Here is a 26,291-nt window from a genome sequence, read left to right as displayed (position 1 = left end):
GGGGGAGGCAGCGTGGAGAGCAGCGTGCTCCCAGCTAGGCGTCGGCCCTGCGGCGACCACAGAAGGAGTTCATGAGGTTCCCCGTGCTAGATCGCAGGGCTGAGTCCGAGACCTCTGGATGTGCTCGCGAAGGGTCCGCACTCCATCACTGCGGGGGCGGTCGTCCCCTGCGCACTTGGTACATTCGGAGAGGCCAGGCCCAGCCCGGGCGGTACAATAGGGTTGGGCCGCGACGAGGACTGGGCCGGCGCGGGGCAAAGGAGCAGAATCGCGGTCGCGGAGGACCGACCCCGGGTAGCCGGCTACTCAGAGCTTTACTAACTACCGGCCTCGACCTCTTCCACTCCGAGCGCGGCCGCCTCTGAGTCGTTGCCCGCTTGGCGGGCCGGGCGGGATGCGCCGCGGGACCCCGGTCCTGGCCTCTGGCCGTCGCCGCCGCCGCGGCTGAGACCCCCCTCCCCCAAAACCTCCTGTGACGCCGCAGCCATGGAGAGTGGCCCGCGAGTGGATCCCGGCCCGGGCGCACCCGCAGGTAAGCGGGGAGCACACATCAGAGCGAGCCCGGAGGGAGGCCGAGTAGCCGCGGGGCAGCCAAGGATGAGGCTGGCTGCTGGGCGGGGACCCCTCCCCCGCCGCGCCCTCTGACCACTTAGAAGTTTAAAAATAAAGGCTGCGGCGGCCGCCGGGGCTCGGGGCCACGGACGCATCTTCTGACAGCTGCCTCCTCCCCCACAACCTCCGCGCCGGGACGCACGGAGCATTGGGATCCGTGGGAACCCGGCTTGGGAATCGATGGGGTGACCCTTCTGCGGCAGCCCGGTGCCATTCTCTCTTCCCCACCCCCACTCTCCTTCGAGATCCACCCCAGAATCTGAAGATCCTCTTTTACTGAGCTGGAGCTGCTGTCTTCTCCATCCTCCTATGGCACGTGTGACCTTAGCCTTAATGTGTGTGTTAGGGAACCAGATCCTCAGGTCTGGAACCATGCATACCGAAGCTAGGCCCTCGTACCCCCACGCCCAGGCCCTGGCCCAGAACTCGCCCCCACCCCATCCGTCCAGCTGCCGCGCAAAGGGCCTGTTGCTGTTATGGGCAGACCAGGAGGGGAGGGAGACGAGGGGGAGGTCTCTAGCGGTGGCTGCCAAGTAACCCGCCGGATAAAGGCGAGGGGGAGGGGGAGGCGGTATTGTTTGGGGCGCGGGAGGGAGCTGGGGAGTGGGCCGCCTTCCCAAAAGCCCGGCCTACTTGAGAGCCCACCCAGTTTGATTTGGGACAGGAGTGACAGAGGTCCTGCCGGCACCACGTCACTTCTCTGGGCCAGAGTCTGTAGAATGAGGTGAACGCTCAAGGATGGCACTCCCGACATGCCACATCATTCCCCCAGATGCTTTACACACACACACACACACACACACACACACACACTGCCCTAGACCACCAAAGCTCTCCTTTCCACCCCTCACCCCACCAACCACCAGTGTCCTGGACTTCTGCAAATCCCATTCGATCTATGAGCAGCTGATGAGGGGGTGGGGACAGAATTCTGGTTGGGCCTGGTGTTGGAGGGAGGACTCTTTCTTCCTGGAAGGGGAGGGAAAAGCATGATTACTGAGGACCCAATTCCTGATCCACTGACATAGTCATCCCCACACCCCCAGAGAGTCCCCAGCCTAATCCTGTCACCTCCCTGCCCCTTGGGGTGTGGGGCCTAGAATGAAAGAGTATCTATAGGTGTGGAGAGCACCCAGGATGAGGTGGGGCTGCTTGGCTGTGGGTGGGCTCCTCCCTGTGTCAGTATGGGTGCTTGGAGGGGACCTGTGACATGTAAGAGGATACAGAAGAGTGGTAGACTTCTGGAGGTTTGAAGACTGTTGGCAACTAGGGTGGTTGGGTTTGTCTTGGCTATGGAGCCTGAGAGGGGACACCTAGGGAGGCCCAGCCTGGTCTAGCCATCTGCTTACTGGTACTTTGCACCTGAGAGTCCTTGGCACTGGAGTGTGCACAAGAGCCTGAATGAGGGCAGAGACAGCCTTAGCCGTGGCTGGTTTATAATTAGGGCACTTGGATGGGTGGCCCAGACTTAGTATGAGGGCAGGGGTAAGATGCTGGGCTATACTGAGGGCCCAGGTGAGTGTGGAGGACCACATGCAGAGGCATGGGATGAGAAGACTCGGGGATCTAGGTGGAGTTACAGGAGAAGCTGCGTCTGGGTCATGGCTTGTCTCCACACACTGAGAATTGGAAAGTGACCGAAGCAACAGCTTCCCGGGAGTAAATGACAGGTCCATAGCATGTGCCAGGAGAGTATGGGGCAATGATCTGAGTCTCTGAATGTTGGTGATATAACCCTGCTCCCTTTGGATGCTTAATTGTACACCGAGCTGTAACAGACAGCATGAGTTGGGGGACAAGGGTGACACCCACTTTAGAATCAGAAGCCTGGAGGGAAATCCCAGACAGCTGTTTCCTGGCTATTACACTGGACCCAGGGATTCTGCCCCTGGGAAAACAGGGAGCAGGGTTCATGCTACGAGCCTTTGTGGTTTGATGGGATGGGAGATGATGAACCTAAAGGAAGCTGGCACACAGACACCAGACACCCTCGGTAAAGTGTGATTACCATTATTGTGGTTAGGCTCATTACAACTGGTGCCAGCGTGAACTGTGGGGGAGGGCGGGAATTGGGAAGCAATTCAGACCATAGATAGAAGCTAGAATCTATGAGTTCCATGTCGTAGCCTCCACTGTATATGATGGAGGCTGGGGGTGGGTTCTTAATCCGAGTCTCAAGTTTTCCCATCTGTAAAGTAAGAATAATGACAGAATTGACCACGCTTTTTAACTTAGCCCCGGCACACAGTTAGCACTCAATAAATGCCAGCCAAGGCTTTGCTTTATTGGTTTCATTTCTAATTGTGTCAGAGGTCTGAGGACCAGAGATGGGCCACCATTAGAATCTAAGGGGAGACCATGTAGATAGGGCAGAATACCAGGGGAGAGACATCTGGAGTGATGTGAGGAGCTGGAGGGCATCTGGACAAGAGAGAGGCTGTTGTGCCCCATGTGGGACCATGGCAGGAGGAAAGAAAACAGGAGTAGGTCTCACACACTGTCCTGTGGCCCCGCCATGTGACAGCAGAGTACTGGATGTGCTGAGGTGGTGAGCGCAAATCAGTTCCTACTCTGACTTAGTAGGGGAGCAGATGTGTTCTCTGAAGGACAGACACAGTAGTTGCCTGCCAACATCATGCTTTGTTTGTGGCAGACCCCATAGAAGTTGAGGAGACTGGCCCAATGGACCACAGATTTCTATGCAACAGCCAACATGGTTGACACCTCCCACTGCCGGACAGTCCCTCTCACTGGACTGGTGGGCTCCGTAATGAGGTCTTTAATGAGCCTCTAATGTGCAGTCACGCATATGCAAATGAGGAATAAGGGCACCAGGCCAGCTTAGCCCTTTTCTTCCTTAGGATGGCCACTGGCTATTAATGGGGCAGAGGTGAGCAAAGAAACCGGAAGCTGAAAGCAGGACCCCAGACTGGAGTGGAGGCTCTCAGAGGGGTTAGTGCGGGTCTCAAGTCCCACTGAGCTTGAACAGAGGCCATAAGCAGCTGGGAGTCATGTCCTTGGGTCCCCTCTGGGCCAGGGAGGGAGTCAGAGAGGCAAGCTTAGATAATGTGGCTTTGTTGGCTGGTGGTAGCTCTGCCTGGCACCCCGGGGCACAGCTTTCAGTGTCTCCTCCATCACCTCTCAGCTGCAACTCTTCCCCAAGGGAAATGGGGAACACGATATTGCTATTCCTCCTCAGTTGTTGGGGTGGGGGGGGGAGACGTGGACCTAGGGAAGAAAGTGATTCCTTAGATCTCCAAACTCCCGTTTCTTGTTCCTGACCCCCTCACCCACCATTTACTCACAACCTTCACTGTGCTGGGCAGTGTCTTCTCTCATGTGTTCCTCATGACAATCCCATCAAGAGGGACTAATTGTCTCTCCATTTTTATAGATGAGACCCAGAGAAGTAGGGTTGCTTGCCCAAAGACACTTAGCTAGGAACTGGCAGCCGCGGGATTTGAAGTTTCAGCACCAAATCTTTATTCGGAATTAGGACCAAGCAAGCCAGTGACAGTGTCTGGCCTACTTTTCCAAAATGTACTTCTGCGGGCCAATTGGTCCACGATACCCCTGGTCATTTTCTCTTGCAGACACTGGTAAACTCATGGGTTCTCTGAATCCTGTCAGGTTGGAGACTGAGCGAATTGGACTCAAGTGGAGACTGATAGTCCAGCTAAAGGCTTATATTCTCCAGGCTGTGGGCTGGGGCTGAGGGAAGGACGGTGGAGCCTGGGCTGCTCGATGGGGTCATTTCCTGCCGCCTAAAATAACAGGAAGTGGGTGCTCCTGATTGGAGGCTAGGAAACAATGGCCGCCAGTCCTGCCAGGGAGCTCCTTCAGAGCCTCTGTCTCAGTAAGGCTACAGAAGCTTCAGCCTTAGCTTCAGGACCCAGCCTCCTACCTCTGGGGGAGGCTGGCCTTTCCCAGTGTACTGCTAGTTCCTCCAGGCCAGGCTAATGCTGCTCTTAAGAAACACCTGTCCTGGCCCAGCAGCTAGGCATCCCTCAGGCTTTGTCCTTCCTAGCCATCCTGTTCTCTCTAGGAGGGTAGATGGGGACAGTTAACCTGGCTGTGCAAACCTCACATTTACCCTTCACCAGCTGTGTGGCTTTGGCAAGTGTCTTAACTCTCAGTAATAGTGTACCTCCCTTAGGATGGAGACAAAGCTAGAATGAACGAATGAAGTTATATACTTAGCTGGATGTGACACAAGCCTTGTGTATGTTTCTGTGCATGTGAAGCTCTGAATCCCAAGTCTCTTTCCTGAGACAGACACAAGAGTATCTTGACCATCATTGTGTGTGCCCTTGTCTGTGTTGTCTGCTTTCTCACTTGGGTGTTCTCTTTCTCTCTCTCCCTCTCTCTGTCTGTCTGCCCCCCCCCCCTCTCTCCCCCTCTCCCTCTCTCTGTCTGTCTGCCTCTCTCTCTCTCTCTCTCTCTCTCTCTCTCTCTCTCTCTCTCTCTCTCTCTCTTTCTATCTGTCCTGTTCTGATCTGTCAGGTCTGATGTTCACACCTCAGAAGCCATTGCAAGACCTGGAGGTACTTAGCTGTCTGTGTTGCCTCCTTTGTCTGCATCACGCTCTGGCCTCCCTGCTGCTCCCCTCCCAGAATCTACAAGCTGCTTCCCTCAGCTCTCACCTGACAAACCGCTCTGCCAGGGAGCTGGACCTCCCTTCCACCCCTTGGTCCGGGACCTCACTCCCTGCCTCCTGTTGGCCAGCCTGGGCAGGAGCCTGCCTACCCTGCATTCCTGAGCTCTTAGCTCAGGGCCTGCATGCCCCACCTGCACCCTTCACTTTTGTGGGGGAACCTCCCTGGGGGAGTCAGCTAGTCACTTCCTTCTTAGGGAATAGACAGGAGCCTGAGAAAAGGATGTCATGACACCAGGCAGGAACAGCATGACATAAGATTTTGTCATCAGGCAACATGGGGTTCAAACCCTGATCCTGACAGGGACGCCCTATTCAGTATGACTAACAGTTAACTTACCTGTGAAGGAGTAGGGACTATTTAGTACTTTCCATTTGGGATAGTTACGAGAATTAAGTGACATAAGAGAACATGGCTTAGGACTTGGCAGAGGACAGCAGAGCCTTCATATAGTCATAGTCATGACACATAGGATTTAGTGAAACATGTATGCCTGGAAGCACTTTGGAGGTCCAACTGTGCACTCTCTTGTTTTTTGTTTGTGTGTCTGTTTGGGTTGTTGTTGTTGTTTTGTTTTGTTTTGTTTTTTTGAGACAGGGTTTTTCTGTGTAACCCTGGCTGTCCTGGAAATCATCTAGGCTGGACTAGAACTCAGAGATCCCCTTGCCTCTGCCTTCTAAGTGCTGGGATCAAAGGTGGAAGACAACCCTGCTCTGCATTTGCCCTGTTTTTTTTTTTTTTTTTTTAAGACGTGGTTCCTTGTACCTGAAACTAGCTTTGAACACTTGAGTCTCCTGCCTTCACCTACCAAATACTGAGACTATAGGCATGTGCTACCATGCCTGGCTGACTACACACTATACAGGTAGTTTCCCACATATGTCTGTCCATCCACCCTTCTATCTGTCTGTCTGTCCGTCCAGCCATTCACATGTTTAGGTGTTCAGACCCAGAGTTCCTACTGTATGTCAGCCATGTCCTGTATGTGCTATAGAAAGGACTAAGACTTGGTCCCTCAGTGAGTTTTTCCACTGATGGGGTGGAGGTGACAGACAGACAGAAAAGTGAGGCTGAAATCAGAGCTGTTAAGAACCATTGGCCCAGTGGGAGTTGGAGAAGCAGAAGAGAGAAGCCTGCCTGAAACGACTGTGAGTGGGTAGCACCCCTCACATGTGGCAGGCCTACTGGGGACTTGTCACCCATCTCTCAGCCCACCCCAATAGTATCTGAAGGCCTCTTAGGGGCTCCTGGAAAGAAAGGATCTTCTGACATCATCACAAAACCAGATCCTGCACCTTTGCCCTGCAAACGTTCTTTGTGCCAAGAAATAAATACAAATTATCTACTGCTTATCCAGTTCTTAGCAAATACTTCTGGTGGATATCAACACAGCAGAAGAAAACTGGCAGCGGCTAAAACCGCCCAGCCTGGCACAGTCCAAAAGCAAGATAAGTTAAGTAACCTAAGATCATATTTGATTGAGGTGAATAATCGGGAAAGAATCAACCATATTGTATAGACAATTAACCCGGGAATTAATTTGGCTTAACACAGTCGGTCCAGATAATGCCATCCTGGTGACATTTTGTCAGGGTTGGCAGAATTCTGAGGGAATATTTGTATTCAGGGTCAGTAGCCTGCCAGGTCACGAAAGTAGTTCCAAGCGTCCTGTTTGCCTCTTGAGAAGTTTTTCTTGTTTAGCTGCTGAAGTAAACTTTTTTTTTTTTTGAAAATCTACCTGAGTGCCTTTGTCCTGGGAGCCACCCAGACTCTGTTATGGTGGGGTCTTTTCTTCCTTTTGTTGTTTATCATTTCAAAATACACAGCCACATGTCTGTTTGGTTTTTGTTTGTTTGTTTTCTTCTCTTTCTTCTGACAGAGTCTCTCTATTACACAGCTCCGGCTGTTGTGAACTTGTATGCAGTCCTGGAATTTGCTGTGTAGACCAGGCTGGCCTCGAATTCACAGAGATCCTCCGGACTGGGCAGGCCACCACATCCAGCAGATGTGTTCTTTGTGAGAGGAATGGCTTTCCTTCACATGCACCTGCTCTAGGCTAGGGTGGCCTCCTGGTGTGGCATTTCATTGTCATTCAAAGCACTTTGTGCCTGTCTCCTTGAATGTGGCAATGTGGCTGCTGCTGATGCAGCGGTGAGAAAAGCAGATGTCCTCCTCACTGTCTAGGAGGGAAGAACCACCCAGCAAAAGTTGACAGTCTGACAGCTCTCCAAAGGGAAGCTGGGAAGCCACAGCTGTATTAACAAAGGATTTTGTGTTGATCAGAGAAGCAAGTTAACAATGACCAGAAGGGAAGGAGCACACTCAAATGCCTGTGGCGAGAAGGAGCTTGGATAGTTATCAGACTAAAGAAAGGCCTGTAGGCAGAGTTCAGTGGATGAGCGGGGATTTAAAGGGATGGTGGAGAAGGAGCTGGCTATTAGACTTCTGTCAGACTTGGGAACTCAGCTCCATCTCACCTGTACCCTCAGAGCAGTGGGACACCATTGAGGTTGCAAATGTTCAGTGGGTAGCAAGCAGAGTAGGGATGTGTGAGGTAGAGCAGGACACTGAACTCCTCAGGTTAGAACTGGCCATGTTTTCTGCCAGGGTGGGCCTCCTTCACTTTCCAAGTGTTTATAGGGCATTTCGGTCCCCAGCTCTGTTGGTACTAGAGATAACATAAGGCAGTTGTCCCCCTTGAGGGTCATAGGACAGCAGTGGGATATTGTTAAGATGGGGTTTGTGAGCCAGATGTGTTGGTGCACATCTATTGTCCCAGGTTTTCAGGAGGCTAAGGCAGGAGGGTGGCTGGAACTCCCAAGGTTGACACCAGCCTTGGCAATATCAGGATCCTGCATCTAAGAAGAGGCTTTCTGTGGTGACCAGTTCTAGAAGATCCTCCTTTGCCAGGGATGCCAGATCTCACTGACCTCTGTCCCTTTCCATCTTCATGCCTCAGAATAAAATGACTTCACCACAAAATAATAGACAAATATGAATAAAGAAAATAGGGGACTGGAGAGATGGCTCAGTGGAAAGAGGACCAGAGCTGCTTGTTCCCAACACCTTTGTCAGCTGGTACATGGATGTGGGGGTGGGGGTGGGGGATGGGGTGGGGACTAGTTCCAGGGGATCCAGTGCACTCTTATACTCTTATGGCCTATGTAATGTTCCCCCCCATCTGTCTGTCTGTCTATCTGTCTCTCTCTCTCTCTCTCTCTCTCTCTCTCTCTCTCTCTCTCTCTCTTTCTCACACACACACACACACACACACTTAAAAAAATCAAAGAGAAAAGGGAGAAACATAATGTCACAGGCTTGGAACCCCAGTTACTCAGCTGTTTGGAGCAGAGCTATCAAAATTTCTAGAGTGAGTTCAAAAGTCAGGCTGGGCAAGTTAGTGAGGCTCTGTCTCAAGATAAATGTCGTAAAATCTGAGGACACAGTGCAGTGGTAGAGTGCTTGCTCAGTGTGTCAGAAGCTCTGGGTTCAAGCCCTAGAACTGAGAACTATTATATGTGTATGGTGTGTGTGTGTGTCTGTGTGGTCATGCACACTCTGCCTCGAGCACTTGTGCATGCCCTGACACCGAATTCTATAGGATCCAGGGATGAAACACCGGTTACCCACCAGGCTTGTTTATTTACCCACTGAGCTATCTCACTGGCCCTCTGTTTGTAGTTTTAAATCAAGGCCGACCTCACTGAGACATGAGACATGGGGGTTAGGAAATGAGCCTGGTTGCATCTGGGAGCAAAGACTCTCCTACAGAGAACTTTCGAGTTGCAGCCCAAGGCAGAGCGACATAAGGGACTGTGGCTGGAGGGACTGAACTTCAGGAAAAAGGGGGAAGGGGAAGTGGTGTCCAAGAAAAGTAGCAAGGTGCAGAGAAAGGGGGTGCCCTAAAGAGCCAGACTGGGGCGGCCACTTGCGGTTCTCATTTTCATGGGATGGGGTGTGTTTGAAAATTTCAGGGAAGGCATGAGGTGATCTGATTTACTGTTAATTGATCTCTTGCTGTTGTGTTGAGATAAGAGCAAGGGGGAGGGGCAAGGAATGGAACAGGGCTGGGGCAAGGTGAATGAATCGGAGGCTATGAAAAGTGATTAAATTTGGAGTACATTTTGAAAATAAAAGCCCCAAAGCTTTGCTGGGATTAGACAGTTTGAAATGACTCCCAGATCTGAGAAGCTTTCAGTGGCTGAGCTGGGAAGAACTAAAGTGGTTAAATGTGGGGTATCTGTGAAACATCCAGGTTGTCAGATAGGGAGTTACAGGACTGAAACTGGCCCTCCGGGGAGAAGTCCGGGCTGGAGCAACAAATTTGGTTGCTGTCAGCACAGAGATGATATTGGATGACATCACCTCATAGTGTGGGGACAGAATAGGTAAGCTCCTGACTGCCCTGGGGCTTACAGCCGCATGGAAAGGTTAGGAAGTCAGGGAGGGGCCCGACAGAGACGCAAGTCCCAGCCAGCAATGCAGCCGGCAAGCCCAACCCTGAAGTGTGTCGTCTCCACAGCCAAACAAGACAAGGGCTTCAAGGAGCACCACAGGGTTGGCTGTGTCTGTCTGGCAAGTAAGAATGAGACAAGTAACCAGTGACTTAATGGCCTGGAGGTACCTGCTGACCTCTCTCAGAGAACAGGGTCAAGGCTCTGGGTAATGGCCTGACCTGGCAGAGGGGAAGTGGATGGTTTCTTCAGGACAGGTGCTACCTGAGGATGCAGAGATGGTGTCCGCAGTTAGCAACTCAGTGAGGACACAGACCTTCAGACAGGCTCAGGCTTCCCACACAGGGATCAGCCTGTCCACTCTACAGCCAGAAACCTTGACTGCGTCTGATGCCTCACTGCTCCCAGCTTCTCTGCCTCCCAGTATTGGGACCCCACTTAGATGCTCACAGTCTTACCTGGTGGCTGTGGTTTGCCTGGGTGTAGACAAACACCCGCCTACCAATTTCCTTGCAACACCTGGTAGCACACACGAGCGCTTGAGGAAGGATACTACATCAGCCTCACCCCCGGCCTTTCCGCTGAGACTTACCCACCCAAGCATTGACCTCACACAGCCCTGGGTTCAAATCCTCCCCCCAGCAAATACGACTTTTATGACCCAGAGCAAATCCTTTCATGGGAGGACCTTTGCTTGCCTCGTGGAATGAGCAGCAAGGCCTCACTGAGTGGGTGACACTAGTGCTGTGTGGGGAAGTTAGGTAAGGAATTTGCACCTGGCTAGGAAGTGACCAGGCACATCTCCGGCGGGTATGAAAGAGCCAGGTCACCTGGCATGGGCCTGGCAGGATTAAAGGTTATGGGGAAGACATTGCTTCAGCTGGGGCTCTTGCCTACAGCCCAGGAAGGGGAAAGAGTAAGCGGGAAAAGTAGGAACTGGGGTGATAGTGTATACCTAACATCCATCCCTCGTGCTGTTTTACGTTGACGCTAGAAATCTGGGCAGAAGGGCCAAGACCAGTGGTTCTCACCCTTCCTTCCTAACGCTGGGACCTGTTAATACTGTTCCTTGTGTTGTGGTGACCCCCAACCGTAAAATTATTTCATTGCTACTTCATAACTGTAACTGTGCTAGGTATGAGTTGTAGTGTAAATGCCTGACATGTGATCCCTGTGGGCCTCACAAGCCAAGAATAAGAACTGCTGGCCTAGACCCTGCCAGCGGCACTGGCTTCAATTCACACTGGGTCCCTTACTAGCCATGTGATCTCAAAGTTGGATGTGGTAGCACATGCTTGGAATCCCGGCACCGAAAAACAGAAGGCCAGAGGACAACAGTTCGCATTAGGCCAGGCTAGACCTCATAGTGAGACCCTGTCTCAAAGGAAACAAAAAGGGCTCTCCCTAGTCTGTGCTTTACTTTCTCTGTCTTTGTGAAAGAGATGTTAGCATCTTCTCAGTAAACAGTGAGGTTAGAACTGGGGCATGTAAAAAGAGTATAGCTTCACTTGTAGGAAGCACTCAGTAAAAAATAAATATTAATGAATGTTGATGGTGGTGCATGCTTTTAGTTTTAGCACTGTGGAGGAAGAAGAAGGAGGATCTCTGTTAGTTTGGGGCTATCCTGGTCTACATACATGCAAGTTCCAGAACAGCCAGGGCTGCATAGAGACCCTGTCTCAATATATATATTCGTGCATGTGTGAATCTTAGTGGCCAATCTCACCATGCCGTGATGTAAGTAGCAGCCATGCTTTATAGAAGAACAGCTGTAGCACACAGTAGGTTTGCAAAATTCAAAGTCACTCAGTCCTCAGGAGAGCCAGGACCCATGCTTGTATCTCTGGCTTTGAGCCCAAACCATTAGATGCCTACCTCTTAGATGAGGATTTCTAGAATTCCGAAGACAGTTCCTTGGGGTGTCTCCTTCCTGCAAACATTTGTCCTGAGGATGTTGGAGTGTGAATAGCTTACCCCTCTGTCTTGAGACAAAAATTAGAGCAAGGCTAACATGTTTTTAACCTGTCCTTTGGTGTACCGTTTAATAAGTTCTCTCTCTGAGACAGGCTGGCCTACAGCTCCTGGTGTAGCTAGGCTGACCTGTTTGCAACACTTCTCCCTCAGCCTTCCAAGGGCCAGAGTCATAGTTCTGCGCCACCGTGCATGGGTGTGCGAATTTAACACAGGCTTACTTCAAACTCATTATGTAGTCGGGCTGGCCTTGAACTCACAGCAGTCCTCCTGTCTTAGCTTTCCTAATATTAAAGGTGTGTGCCACCACAATGTTGAGCAATATTCAAATCTGGGGGTTTTGTTTGTTTTGTTTTGTTTTGGAGACAGGGCTTCTCTGTGTATCCCTGGCTGTCCTGGAAATCACTCTGTAAACCAGGCTGGCCTCAAAGTCACAGAGATCCACCTGCTTTTGCCTCCTGAGTGTTGGGATTAAAGGCATGAATCACCACTGCCCACCACCAAACTCCAATATTCATACCTTATTCATTTTTTTAAAGATTTATTATTATGTGTATGTGTATTTTGTCTGTGTATGTATACATGGGTGCCTGGTGGCTGTGGAGGCCAAATAGGGTATCAGATACCCTGAGACTGCATTAGAGAAAGCTGTGAGCCATTTTATGAGTTGTGGGAACTAAACCCAGGTCCTCTGCAAGAGCAAGTGCTCTTAACCACTGAGCTCATCTCTTCAGCCTCAGATAGTCATATCTTTAAGGGATAAATCTAAGGGTGACTAGGGAGAAAAGATTGCAGACAGACATATCAATAGCTGGCTGTCTACCCCACTGATGACTTTGGCAGTGCCAATATCCCACAAGTACCACGCCTTTATCATTTTGGTTGGCCCCATGTGCCCAGCCCTGGTATACTCTGTGAACCAGAATTTGAGTTGGAAAGTGTGACCCAAGGCAGAGATGATGGATGGGCAACAAGATGGCTCAGTGGGTAGAGCCTGGTGACCTGAGTTCATACCCAGGGTCCACACAGTGGAAGGAGAAGGCCAACTCTCGAAAGTTCTCCAACCTCCACACACCGTGGCATGTCTCCTCATACATACCCACCCCCAAATGCACATAAATGGATATGTGTAATTTTGTTTAAAAAGGGAAGAGAAAGGTCCATTTGGTGCTATAAAGTCATTCTGTTCTTTCAACACACCATGCTCCGTTCATACCTTTGCAGCCAGCTCTTCCCTGCCAGATGCTTTCCTTGCTCTGCCTACTCCAGCTCACCCTTGGGTCACACGTCGGCTGGCACTTGTTCGTGTTCAGGTGCACCATGTCAGCTGAGCTATGCTGTATGTTCTCCCTCTCTGCAGCCGCATGTCTGCCCTTCCGGGGGCTCAGCTCTCCACAGACAGGACTCCTGACTATCCTCTCGACCTTGTACCATTGATATCTGGAATTTACTAGGCCTGGCACGTGGATAGAATATCTGTGAATGAATGAATGAGTGAGTGAGTGAATGAGTGAATGGATGGGTCCACTGGACAGGGCAGATTGCTTATGAACTGACAGCGCATGTATAAACTCTGACCCTCCCTCCTCTCTTGTACTGATCTTTCAGCTATGTTAGCCAGGATCCCCCAAGAGCCAAGACCTTCTCCAGAAGGTGACCCTTCCCCTCCACCACCACCAACACCGATGTCAGCCTTGGTTCCTGACACTCCCCCGGACACTCCTCCTGCCGTGAAGAATGCCACCAATCCTAAGCAGCTCCCACTGGAACCAGGGAATCCCACTGGGCAGATCTCACCTCAGCCAGCTCCCCCACAGGAAGAATGCCCATTCTCAGAAACAAAGAGCAGGGGACCCACCCCCACAGCCACAGGACCACGGGATGCCAAGCCTTCTCAAAGGAGCAGCCAGCCATCCCCCACAGCAGTGCCAGCCTCCGACAGCCCTCCTGCCAAGCAAGGTGTGTGATGTCCCCACGTGGGTTGCTCACAGTGAGGCCTCCTTGCTGTGGGGATGAGGTCAGGAAGGTGGGGTGGGAGTAAGGCCTGGAAGAAAAGCCTGAAGCCAGTTGCCCCAGGAGTCAAACCTTTTGACTCTGTTCTACCCTCTGCTTAGATGTAAAGAAGGCAGGAGAGAGACACAAGCTTGCCAAAGCGCGCCGAGAAGAGCGAGCCAAGTACCTGGGTGAGTGTTTGAGTAGCGTTAGCGGCTCATCGACGTTCCCCGGCCTCCTGTGAATAAACAGTGCAGATCCTTCTAGAATACCTACCATATGTGTGCTGATCTCACTTCATCCACTCGGCACATTTTGAAGAAGAATTGGTTGGAAAAGATGACATCACTTGCCTAAGAGCTAGTGACCTGCTGAGATTCAGACCCAGACCCTCTATCTTCCCTCAGGGCCATGCTCTGTACCAGAGGTTCTCAACCTGGGGGTCGCATATCAGATAACCCTGTACATCAGATCTTTATGTTATGATTCATAAGATTAGCAAAAGTATAATTATGAAGTAGCAATGAAATAATTTAATGATAGGAGGTCACCACAACAAGAGGTGTCGCAGCATTAGGAAAGTTGAGAACCACAGTTCTTTACCACTATAGACTGTATGTTGAAATCTGTCCAGTTGGCCTCCAATCATGCACAGGGGTGGAGTGGGGTGTCACCCTGATGAACTCTTTTATCCTCCAGCTAGTGGAGCAGACATTTCCCTAGGCCTGTCTCCGTGGAAGCCGTGAAATACAAATGGGGCATCTGGAGAGTAGAGGCTTCACAGAGTCAGGCAGGGAAGGGATGACCCAGGGCTGAGGTAGCAGGCCACTGCTGGGAGCGGCTTCAGACCCAGGCCCGCTGCAGAACTCAGGTCATGCCCCCTCATTCCCACCTTAGCGGCCAAGAAGGCAGTGTGGCTGGAGAAGGAGGAGAAGGCAAAGGCGCTCCGGGAAAAGCAACTCCAGGAGCGCCGCCGACGGCTGGAGGAGCAGAGGCTTAAAGCCGAACAGCGCCGGGCTGCCCTGGAGGAGCGGCAGAGACAGAAGCTTGAGAAAAACAAGGTATGGTCTTAGCAATCTCAACAGAGTTTCCATAGCTCTTCAGCTCTACGTGCACACATGCCCAGTGTCTATGCAGTAGTGAAGCACACATCCACACCCATACACGTCCCCACGTGTTCTAGACAATCCTAGGAGAACTGCATTTCCCTCTGTGACTCAGTCCCTGTGTGATGTCCATACAGATGCATTTGCTCCCACATGTGCCTGTGACAGTTCTATGTCCGAGAGTGTTCTATGTGTGCAGATAAGTGTCTGTGAACATTCCTACATCTGTCACACGGATAGAACCTAGCTTGAGCATTGATGAGATTTTGAAAGACATGGTAGCCTAGTCCTGTCGGGTAGCCTCAGCCAAGAAAGAAATGAAAGCCCCAAGATCAGGACCCTCAGTACTGGGGAGACAGGAACCCCAGGCAAAGAGAGTCCCACCTATCATCAGAGAAGCAACTCATACACCCAGGAAGTGACTCAAGCCCATATAAAAAGGCTCTCCAAGAATGTGGATAGGGATCTATCACACATGGGCATGAATCACAGTCAAGTCAGTAACTTTGGTCGCCTATAGTGAGTCAGGAAGAGCTTAGGGTTGGGGAGGACTTTCTTCAGGTATCATGGCTGATCCTGAGCCCACACCTTTTTCTCATTGGCCCCCAGGAGCGCTATGAAGCAGCAATCCAGCGGTCAGTGAAGAAGACATGGGCGGAAATCCGGCAACAGCGCTGGTCCTGGGCAGGTGCCCTGCACCACAGCTCCCCTGGACGTAAGACCAGTGAGTGGGCTGGAAGTGCTGGCGGGTGGGTGGGCAGGGCTGGGGAAAGGAACACTACACACAAAGCACTCGCTACTTCCTGCGGCAGGTGTGGGTGTGTCTTGCTTTGTGTGACTTGTATCTTCTGGAATGATCTGTGAGCCAAACCATCCTTTCCTAAGGACTTCCACTACCAAACCAGAAATGGATTCTCTCCACTTGGTTTGCTCCTCAAACCTCTGTCTTAGGAGTTGTTGCTAAATGCTTTGCTCCTGTTGGTTACTGTTCATTGATGATATATATAAACATATAGGATATATAAAGTCATATATATGTGTGTATATATGACTTCAGTGCCCAGCAGACTGGATACTTAAAAGAGAACTGCCATCCTCTGTTTTGGAAGGTAGTTTTCCTGTCTGAGTTTTCTTAATAGGCACATTCTGGACTTTGGTCGCTTCCTTGTTGGCATGTACACACCACTGTGCTTGGCTGTCTCTATACAGTGACAAGGGTCTGTATTTCATGTATGTCGCCTGCTGTGTGTGCTCATAGATGTGCTGTGTAGCCCAGCCTGTGAGGCTGTGTTTCGAGTTTGCATACCTCAGTGATGCCTGGCTCCTAAGTCAGACTTAGGTTCAAACTCTGCCCCTGTGTAACCTTTAACCTCTCCAACCTCACTTTCGTCATGTGTAAAGTGGGGATCCCAGTATTGCTTGCCTCCAAGGTTGTAGGTAGATGTTTGGAGGATCAAGTGACATATATGTGGTGCCCAGCACAGTGCCTGGCCCGTGGTAAGCTGTCATCAACTGTCATGTTAGGTTACTTCATGTTTCTGCCTGTGTGCATATTACTGGTGTTCCTCTGTCTGTGCATGTCTACATACATGTGTGCATGCATAAGCATCCATCACTGTATATGCCTGCGTTTGCATGTCTTTTGTCTCTGGATAACTATGTGGGTATGTGGATTTGTGCAAGCAACTGTGAACTGTGTAGGGCCTCTGTTTAGGAGCGTTTTTGCATTGTCCCAGTACGTGGGTGTTGTATCCATAGCGCCTTGGCTGGGCAGTGTCAGCAAGTGCCGATGTTGGGTGGGTGGTTGTGGGGAGGGGCTGCAGCACCCAGCCCTAGGCAATGGCTTCCTCTGGTCTGGCCAAGAAGCTGTAGTTCTAGTTTTCCACCATTTCCTCCCTCTGCTCCTTTTCCATTGGCTCCCTTAATCAAGGTTGTTTCTGATCATCTCCCTTGTTCCCTTCCTATCCCAGGGCCAAATCAAGCCTCTTCCCCATCCTAGCCTGCCCGCTCCTTCCTCTCCCACCCTGCCCTCAGAGCACCCTGCATGGAAGGCCTCAGTGCCCCCCCTGGCTCCCGTCTGGCCCGGCCCTAATGCCTGCCGTGTCTTTTCCCCTCCAGGTGGGAGCAGGTGCTCCGTGTCGGCAGTAAACCTGCCCAAACACGTGGACTCTATAATCAACAAGCGGCTCTCAAAGTCCTCTGCCACGCTCTGGAACTCCCCCAGTAGAAGTAAGAGAAGGCTCAGCCTTCCCCCTCCAGAGCCCCTTATAGCCAGCCCCCTCCAGAGCTCAGCAAGGACACTCATCCCTGGAGCCCTCCCTCATATTCCAGGTCCAGCCCCGCTCTATTCCACCCAGGACTCTGCCCCTTAGGGGAGCCAGCATTTGGGTCTGGACCTCCAGGACATAGTAGTGTCCTGGAGGAGAGAACTGAGACAAAGGACAGTGGCCTAGAGGACAGAAAGTCTGGCAGGAGCCTCAAGAGAAGGTTAGGCTAGGGACTGGGGTGATAACAGGCAATCAGCTTTCTCTCCAACCACAGCTAGCTGGCCTGGGCCAACCTTAGACGCGTGGCTTTGCCCCTACATGTCAGGCTAGCCTGGATGCTAGGCTGAGGGTATTCTGGCTCCACCCTGGAGGGCCACGCAATCCTGCCATCTCTGCCTTTAGAGCACCTGCTTTGGCCTTGGCTGGGTCCAAAGTTGGGACCAACCAAGGTGGCACAGCTCCTGCGTTCCCACCATGCCCTGGTGCTTACATATGAGAGAACCATGGTTAAAGTTATTTATAAAGTTTCCCTAGCTTTTATTTGGTTGCTCTGTTGCCTAGCAACCAAATCAGCTGCTGTACCAACCCCACCTGACTGAAGCTTAAAAATAACCCAGCAGCTGAAGGGACAGAGCAGGGTGGCCTAGGGCATCCAGGCCTCTAGCTGCCTGTCTCAGACTCCTAACGGCTGGTTGGAGGAGCACAAGGACCCTCACTGTCCCAAATCTAAGAAGCATGCCTCCCCCAGGCCAGCATGATGAAAGCAGGAGAGGCAGGCCCTACTGTGGGACCTGGGAGAGGGCAGTTGGGTCTTCCCTAGATCCTATTATGGCTCCTTCCTTTGCTCAGTTTTGAGCCCTCTCACCTGGGGAGACTGGTAGGAGGCACTCCTAAAGTGGGTGCAGGGTGTTAGCCTAGGAATTTTTTTTTTCTTTCTGGTATTGGGACTTGAACCTAGGGCCTCTTGCATGACAGCCAAGCGCTCTACCTCTAAGATATATTCCCAGTCCCTTCCTTGCTCAGTGTGTTGTTGCCTGTGTCTGCAAAAGGAGCACCAGATCTTAAGAAAAAATAAGCGTGACCCCGTGTCACTTGGGGTGGGGGTAACAGTTCTCTTGAGAGTCCTTGGGGCTCATCGTGGGTTCAGTGCCAAGTGTCCTCCATCTGTGCCCCCCCCCCCCCGCTTGCGTTGACCTGCTCTGTCTGGTGTTCTTCCCCCAGATCGCAGCCTGCAGCTGAGCGCATGGGAGAGCAGCATTGTGGATCGTCTGATGACGCCCACCCTCTCCTTCCTGGCTCGGAGTCGCAGCGCGGTCACACTGCCCCGCAACGGCAGGGACCAGGGTAGGGGCAGCGGCCCTGGGAGACGCCCCACGAGGGCCCGGGCAGGGGCCAGCCTCGCGCCCGGGCCACACCCCGACCGCACTCATCCCTCTGCAGCCGTGCCAGTGTGCCCGCGCTCGGCCTCCGCCAGCCCCCTGACGCCTTGTAGCGCCCCTCGGAGCGCGCACCGCTGCACCCCGTCCGGGGAGCGCCCAGAGAGGCGCAAGCCGGGCGCCGGTGGCAGCCCTGCACTGGCGCGCCGCCGGCTGGAAGCCACGCCGGTGAGTGGCTACAGCTCAGGTGGGAATAGGTGGCCTCTAGGCTGGAGTGCGGGCGCCGCTAACCTCTCCTCCTTCTTGCTCCCATTCCTCGCTTCCAGGTGCAGAAAAAGGAGAAGAAGGACAAGGAGCGGGAAAACGAGAAGGAAAAGAGCGCCCTGGCCCGCGAACGCAGCCTCAAGAAGCGCCAGTCGCTGCCTGCATCCATCAGGCCCCGCCTCTCCACCGGCGCTGAGCTCAGGTGGGCGGGGCTCCGCCTCACCTGGACTTTCACTGTGTCAATCATTCCCACCTACTTTTAAGTTACTGAGAGAAACGTTTTCTTGTCTATTTCTCCTCTTCTTAAAAATGTTTTCCTTTGAAAGGGTCTCCGACTCTTGAGCTCCCACCATATTCTTACCTACATGAGCTCTGAGCTCAGTACTAGAAATAGATTCTCCAGCTTCCTGCATGCTAGGCAAGCAACCCCAACGCTGGGGTGTATACCCAGTTCTTTTTGTATTTTTGGTTTTTTGGTTTTTTCAAGACAGGGTTTCTCTGTGTACCCTTGGCTGACCTTGAACTCTGTCTGTGGATCAGGCTGGCCTGGAACTCACAAGAGATCTGACTGCCTTTGCTCCCCCCACCACACACGCACTGGGATTAGAGTTCCATGCCACCCTCCTTCTGCCCCTTTTCACTAAATTGCCCAGCCTTGAATCTGTGATTCTCCTGAAGTAGCTGGGGTTGCAACAGACCTGTGCCACCATACTTTCTCAGAGTGTGTGCATGCGTGGGTGAGAGGAATCCGTTCTCCCTCTATCATGTGGGTTCAGAGACTGAGCTCAGGTCAGTAGCCTTGGTGGCAATCGCCTTTACTTGCTGAGCCATCTCACTGATCTTTTTTGTTGGGTAGGAATATCTTAACATACTAGACTGGCCTTTAATTTTATATTAGCTCTATAGCCGATGATAAGCTTGAATTAATGATCCTTCTGCCTCCACCTCCCACGTGCTGGCATTAGGGGGCTGTATGCCTGTCCAGCAAGCATGCTACCAACTGAGAAACTTCCTACAAAAACATCTGACAAAGCCTTTTTGTTTTGTTATTTGTTTTGCTTTTAGGAGGCAGGCGCTCCTTATTGTAGCCCAGGATGTCCTTGAACTAATTGTGCAGCCTAGGCTAGCCACAAGTCCCTAGCTTTCACCTTTTCTTTTTTCTTCTCCCTCATCCCTGCCCCATTTCCCTTTCATATTAAGATTATGGAAGCCCCCATCTCCTGAAACAGTAACACCTAAAAGTTAGTACATAAGTGAACAGCTGTGACCGGGTGGTGTTCTAGGTGCTGAAAATACTTTAGGGCTAAACCAGGTCTCGTGTTTGCTCTACCTGTGTACATGCTGTGGGGGAGGTGGGTGTTAACCAGATTCTCTCAGTAATGAATTTGTCATTGCAAACCGGGATGTGCACACCGAGAGGAAGTGGTAACCCTGAGTGAGCAGGTGGGCTACAACCCAGCCTGCAGAAGGCGACGTGTGGAGGCCGAGGCTGGTGAGAGGGCTCAGTAAGCCAAGAACGGCCTTTGCTGTACACACCGTACGACCCGAGTTAAATCCCTGGAGTCCATGATGTAAAGAAAGAACCACTTCCACACATGCATGCTCACACACTCCACACAATAATAGCAAATAGTCTTTTTTTTTTTTTTTTTTTAAGGGAACACTTCCCCAAAGAAGTGGCATGTTGGGGGAGGGGAGTGCCTGCCCAGGTGCTCTGCCTTCGCTTCTAACCCTTTTCTTCTCTCTTAGTCCTAAGTCCAAGGCCCGACCGTCCTCTCCCTCCACAACCTGGCACAGACCTGCCTCCCCCTGCCCCAGCCCAGGACCAGGCCATGCCCTTCCTCCAAAACCACCATCCCCCCGAGGTACCACTGCATCACCCAAGGGGCGGCTTCGGAGGAAGGAGGAGGCAAAAGAGAGCCCCAGCCCATCGGGACCTGAGGACAAGAACCACAGCAAGAGCAGAACTGTTGAGAAGGAGCCAGCTGCCCCAGCTTCACCAGCACCCTCACCGGTGCCCTCACCCACCCCAGCCCAGCCTCAGAAGGAGCAGTCCTCAACACAGATCCCTGCAGGTACACAGGAAGTGAGGTTGGGCAGGGCAGAGGTGCCATCTTTTCCTGTGTGGAAGTGGACCAATAGACACTGGTGTTAAGGGCCAGGAACAGGGATCTCCTGCTCTCCGACACCGAAATGGCAGCAACTGAATTGAATGAGTGGACCACTGAAGTCCTGAAAGCATGGGGGGTACAGGGCTGATGGAGGGGCATGTACCAGTGGGTACTAACTCCTGGTCTTGGATCTTCTTCCAGACACCGCTGTCCCGGCTGTCCCGGTTGTCCCGCCTGCCCCTCCTACCACTGCTCCCTCGGTGACCCCTAGCAAACCCATGGCGGGCACCACAGACCGAGAAGAAGCCACTCGGCTCCTGGCTGAGAAGCGGCGTCAGGCTCGGGAACAGAGGGAACGCGAAGAGCAAGAGCGAAAGCTGCAGGCTGAAAGGGACAAGTAAGTGTGACCTCAGGGACTCTGAGGGCCCCTGAAGAAGAGGCGCAGACCAAACTTGAGTTTCCTGGGTCTTCCAGGCGAATGCGGGAAGAGCAGCTGGCCCGGGAGGCAGAAGCCCGGGCTGAACGCGAGGCTGAGGCCAGGAGACGGGAGGAGCAGGAGGCTCGAGAGAAGGCGCAGGCTGAGCAGGAGGAGCAGGAGCGGCTGCAGAAGCAGGTACCCGGGCAGGCGGGCAGATCTTGACTGGCTCTAGGTGGGTTTGGCCGGGAGGGAAGGCCGAAGCAGAGAGCCCATACTTATGGAGGTCTTTGCAGAAAGAGGAAGCTGAAGCTCGGTCCCGGGAAGAAGCTGAGCGCCAGCGCCTGGAACGGGAAAAGCACTTTCAGAAGGAGGAACAGGAGAGACAAGAGCGAAGAAAGGTGTGCGGGGCAGATGGGGACTGGGAGGGGAGGCGGGCCTTGCTGGGCGGGGCCTTGCTGGGGTGGGGCCTGGTTCTGGCCCCAGTTCCAGTTCCTGCAGATTGTATCTATGAACCAGTGGATCAAGGCTTGGTTTTAAGGAAGATAGGATAAGGAAGGACAGCTGTGGGTTGGGAGAGAACTGAGCTCTAGAATAGGGCCAGCGGGTGGGAAGTTGATGATTAGGTTAGGTCTGGGTTTGGGCCTTACTGATGTGGGGCCTCCTCCACACAGCGGCTGGAGGAGATAATGAAGAGGACTCGGAAGTCGGAAGCCGCTGAAACCAAGGTCAGGATTCTCAGGTTGGGGAGTGGGAGCTGGGGTGAAGAAAGAAGGTTGCAGAAAAGCCTCCAGAGCCAAAGAAGAATGCACTGGGGAGGCTTTTCTGTGTCTGGGCCAAGAGAGAATTCAGGATACGAGGGTCCACGTAGCCCTGGCATCTGATGACTCTTCCTTTTCAAAGCAGAAGCAGGAGGGAAAGGAGACCACAGCTAACAGCTCCGGCCCAGGTAAAGCCAGCTACTCATTTCTTTTGCCCTGGTCACCCCTGTGCTCCAGTCCCACCCTTCAACAGCCCCTAACTGATGGCCACTTCTCTGTTGTGATAGACCCTGTGAAAGCTGTAGAAACTCGGCCCTCTGGGCTACCGAAGGATTCTGTGCAGAAAGAGGAGCTGGCCCCCCAGGAACCACAATGGAGGTATTAGCTCCCAACCCCAGGGACTCCCAGGCAGGCAGCTGCAGGCTGGAGCTATGGACGCCTCTGGGCTCCTCAGGGAAGTGAGGTACTAACCCTGGACCCCTACATCTACAGCCTGCCAAGCAAGGAGATGCCAGGCCCCCTGGTAAATGGCCTGCAGCCTCTCCCAGCGCACCAGGAGAACGGCTTCCCACCGAAGGGAACCGCTGGGGACAAGAGTCTAGGTCGAGCAGCAGAAGGACTCCTCCCATTTGCAGAGGCAGAAGCGTTCCTCAAGAAAGCAGTGGTACAGCCTCCACAAGTCACAGGTGGGGACCATAGGGACCCTGGCTTTGCACCCCCCATCCCTACCTGGGGCTCCCCAGCCCTGACTTTTAGCCCCTCTCCTTTTCCTTAGAAGTTCTTTAAGTTAAGCAGTTGCCTTGGACCTGGGTGCGGCTGTGAAGGTTCCTCCAAGATCAGCTCGTGGGTGTCTGGAAGAGAAAGAAACAGAACAAAGATGGAAGTGGCCTGGGCCCCTAGGGACAGAGTTCCTCTTCATTTTTAATCTGCACCTTACAGACTGATGATGTCTTTGGCTGAAAGCAGGTCCTGCCCCTCAGTACATTCGTGTGCTCACACGCTCAGACACCCATCTTCCCCATACACACATACACTCAGAGCCTCTCCGGCCTCCCCCTCCCCCTGGGGAAGGACCACTTACCTTGGTTTGGTGGGGTACAGTGGATGTGAATACTGTAAATAGCTTGTGCTCAGACACCTCTACGTGGAGGAGGCGGGTACAGGAGGCAGACCCTCCTCCCAAGACTCCCTGGGAAGATCTTCCTCTATTTAACTGTAACCGAGGGGGAAACCCAGGTCTGGGAATGGAGTGGCACCTTGGGCCACAGAATACTGGTTGCTTCAGGGCAAATGCCCCCTGTCCTCGCCTGGAATCAGTGTTATTACATCTGATCAAACTTCTCCAGAAATAAAGTGAGAATAATTCTGCCAAACCTTCATGTCCTTGGATCTGGGCAAGGGGAGCTCCAGGGAGTAGGAACAGGTAGGTGACCTGAGTTCTGAGACCTTAAGGAGCCTAGGGCTTGGGGCTGTCTACCCCTAATTAGTGGTAGCATTCCAAGCCTCCCTGCCCTGTGGTTTTCTAGTTTAGCTATGAATTCCTTCATTTATTTCTCCAACAGATATTACTTGTTGTACATAACCTAGAAGTACAGTAGGAGGAAAAGACATAGCCTCCGTGCTTGTGGAGTTTCTACAGTGAGCATCACAGATACTATGGGCTTTCTGCTCAGTATCCCCTCATAGCCCCTCCCCCGTGTGCACCACAACCCCGATCTCTCCGGGTAACCGGGCTGTTTTGTAGCACTAACTCACTTCAGCCCGCCTCTGGGCAGTGAATCGTGATTACGGTGATCCAGAAGCGATGGTCTTGTGGGTAGGTGACTGGCTTGTGTACCTGTGACTGTTCTAGCCAGTAGGCACGAAGGAAAGTCTCCTGGAACCTTTTGTAAAGTAACCCTGTGTGGCAGATAGTTTTGAGGTGACCTCCCAGCATACCCTATACTCAACACTCTTGTGTCTCCTGAGCTGTAACTGGGTTGGCCTGCATAGCCAGTAGAATGCAGCAGCAGGCATGGTGTTTCACTCACCAAGGCCTCTGTCTTGGATGCCTTCCTGCTCTTGGGTCACTCAGGCCAGGTGAAAATCAGAGTCCCTACAAGAGACCTGTATACCCAGAAACTGAAGCCCCTGCCAGCAGTTTTGAGACTACACTTGGAAACAGATGCTTCCCCAGGACAGCCTTCAGATGACCTTAGTCCTGGCAGAGGACAGTGTGACCATGTTATGGAACATCTACAGCTAGAAACAGCTAGTTAGGCTGCCTTCAAAAAGTGAGACAATGCTTTAAATTGCTATTTTGTGGTCATTTGCCACGCTATAATAGCACCACAGGAGAGAAGCCCTGCTTAAGTGATGTAAAAATCTCACCCTGATGCTGAAAAGTAGTTCACACCCCACTAACCAGCCTGAAAACCAAGCCCATAGCAAAGATTGGATCTGGGGTGTCTTCCATGCAAGTCAGGCAAGTCTTCTAACACTTATCTGCAATCCCAGAAATCTAAGTCTCTGAACACCAACCACTGAAATAACCAACCATAACACATAAGGTGGGCCAGTCTCTGGCTGGTGAAGTGGCTCATACCATACAAGCTGACAGAAGAGAGAACTGACTACGGAGATGTCCTCTGACCTCCATGTGCCCACACATGCATCATGCACACAATAATAAATCCAAAGCCAGGAAAACATCAAAGCTATCTCCAAACGATGTCCCCTCACCATTTAAGCCAATGCAAAGTGAATTTTCTATGTGGCTCAAAGCTTCTAACTCATCTGGTACCCATAAAATAAACAAATATGTGAGTTTGCTTCCGTTTTGAGAAGCTAAGGAGTTGTGGGCACGTTGGCCTGGCTTTAATCCTGGCACTTAGGAAGCTGAGGAAGGAGGCTTAAAAAGTCAGAGCTGCCACATCCTGCCTAGGGAGAGTTTCGAGCAGGAGTCAGCATGTGGGATGCCCCGTGGGTGCCTGCAGGAGCTGTGAACAGTATTCCAGAGAGTAGCTACGGGGTGCTGAGCAGATGGGCAGGATACAAGTCTCAGGCATGACATGGCTGGGGAGGCCAGGAAGGGGTTAGCCTTTCTGGGCCACAATGGAAGTTCCTCACACACCCTTCCCAGCCCCCCAGCTGAGGCAGAGTCCCTAACATCTCCCTGGAAGGCAGGAAAGCATTCATTCATCTGTTCAGTCAGTAAATGGTGGAGCACCTGCTAAGTGGCAGAGGGATTCAGTGGTTAAGCAGAAACCAGGCCCAGAAGCTCCCAAGCTTCCTGAAAGGGGACGTGGACATTAATCAGACAACCACACAAACAGATGGAAAAATAAAGTGTGTGGTCAGTGCTGTGAGAGCTCAGAGCAGCAGGGCATGTTCAGCAGGCTGGTAAGCCAGGCCAGGTGGCTTTCACCTAGGGGACTGGGTGTTGACTGGCAAGGCCAGGAAGGTGGAAATGAGAAAAGATGCGCTTTCTAAGCAAGGCAAGCATAAGGGCCATGTGGGAAACGGCTGTGTGCCCATATCCGTGCGGCCGAGGATAAATGTGATTACTGGGGTCTGCGTTGAGTTAGACAAGATCCTTAAGAAGGAGCTTGCTGTGAGGGGGACCACACAGGTAAGGCCTTGGAAGGCTATGCTTAGGAGCTTAGGTTTTATTCCCAGGACCCCGAGAAACCACTGAAGGCTGTTAAGCAGGGATGTGACATTAGATTAGAGATTCACTAGAATACTCGAGTTCTGAAGAGGAACTGATTGATAGGGGGTGAGGCAAGAAGGGGTCAAGGTTCAGACAAAAAAATGCCACAGACCTAACCAGGAAGATAAAGAGAAAGTGGGTAACCAAGGTAATCGGTTGTCGAAGGAACAAGTTACTGGACCAGTGTGGTGCACACCTTTAATCCCAACACTCAGAGGCAAAAAAAAAAAAAAAAAAAAAAAAAGCAACTGGGCAGTGGTGGCACCATCTTTGATCCCAGCACTAGGGACAAAGAAAAGAGGCAGGTTGATCTCTATGAGTTCAAGGCCAGCCTGGTTTACAGATCAGATTCCAAGACAGACGAGGCACAGAGAAATCCTGTCTGGAAAAACCAAACCAAACAAACTACACTGAGCTGGAGGGGTGGTGCGGTTGATAAAGTACCCACCTTGCAAATATTTAAGGCCCCAAGTTTGGGTCCCTGCCTTTTATCTACCCTGTCACCTCACCTGCCCTGGAGATTGTTTTTTAAGAGGCCAAACTTGATGTAGTTCTTAGCATAATAGAGGTCCATTAATAACTAAGCAGTGTTACAAACAAATACATAATCACAGCC

General features: G+C 52.1%; 1 protein-coding gene across 14 annotated transcripts; it reads left to right on the top strand.

The window, feature by feature from the left end:
• Positions 1 to 211: 211 nt before the first annotated feature.
• MAP7D1 (MAP7 domain containing 1) lies at positions 212 to 23,357 on the top strand. 14 transcript variants are annotated; one of them, XM_080920858.1, is made up of 18 exons: positions 214 to 532; positions 13,301 to 13,651; positions 13,807 to 13,875; positions 14,582 to 14,745; positions 15,400 to 15,514; positions 16,909 to 17,019; positions 18,279 to 18,401; positions 18,498 to 18,661; positions 18,760 to 18,899; positions 20,447 to 20,772; positions 21,010 to 21,205; positions 21,283 to 21,421; positions 21,520 to 21,624; positions 21,898 to 21,951; positions 22,127 to 22,172; positions 22,272 to 22,362; positions 22,477 to 22,670; positions 22,760 to 23,357. In XM_080920858.1, the coding sequence occupies exons 1-18, from the start codon at positions 487 to 489 to the stop codon at positions 22,768 to 22,770; spliced, it is 2,445 nt and encodes an 814-aa protein (XP_080776984.1). In that variant the 5' UTR covers positions 214 to 486; the 3' UTR covers positions 22,771 to 23,357. The 14 variants fall into 14 exon arrangements, with proteins under 14 accessions (XP_080776982.1, XP_080776975.1, XP_080776976.1 ...); XM_080920860.1 differs by having other exon boundaries at positions 217 to 532; positions 15,400 to 15,505; positions 22,130 to 22,172; XM_080920859.1 differs by having other exon boundaries at positions 218 to 532; positions 22,130 to 22,172.
• The last annotated feature ends 2,934 nt before the right edge of the window (positions 23,358 to 26,291 follow it).

Source organism: Micromys minutus (assembly GCF_963924665.1).
Source record: "Micromys minutus genome assembly, chromosome: 9".
Lineage (NCBI taxonomy): Eukaryota > Metazoa > Chordata > Mammalia > Rodentia > Muridae > Micromys > Micromys minutus.
This window is presented reverse-complemented; position numbering and strand designations above follow the sequence as displayed.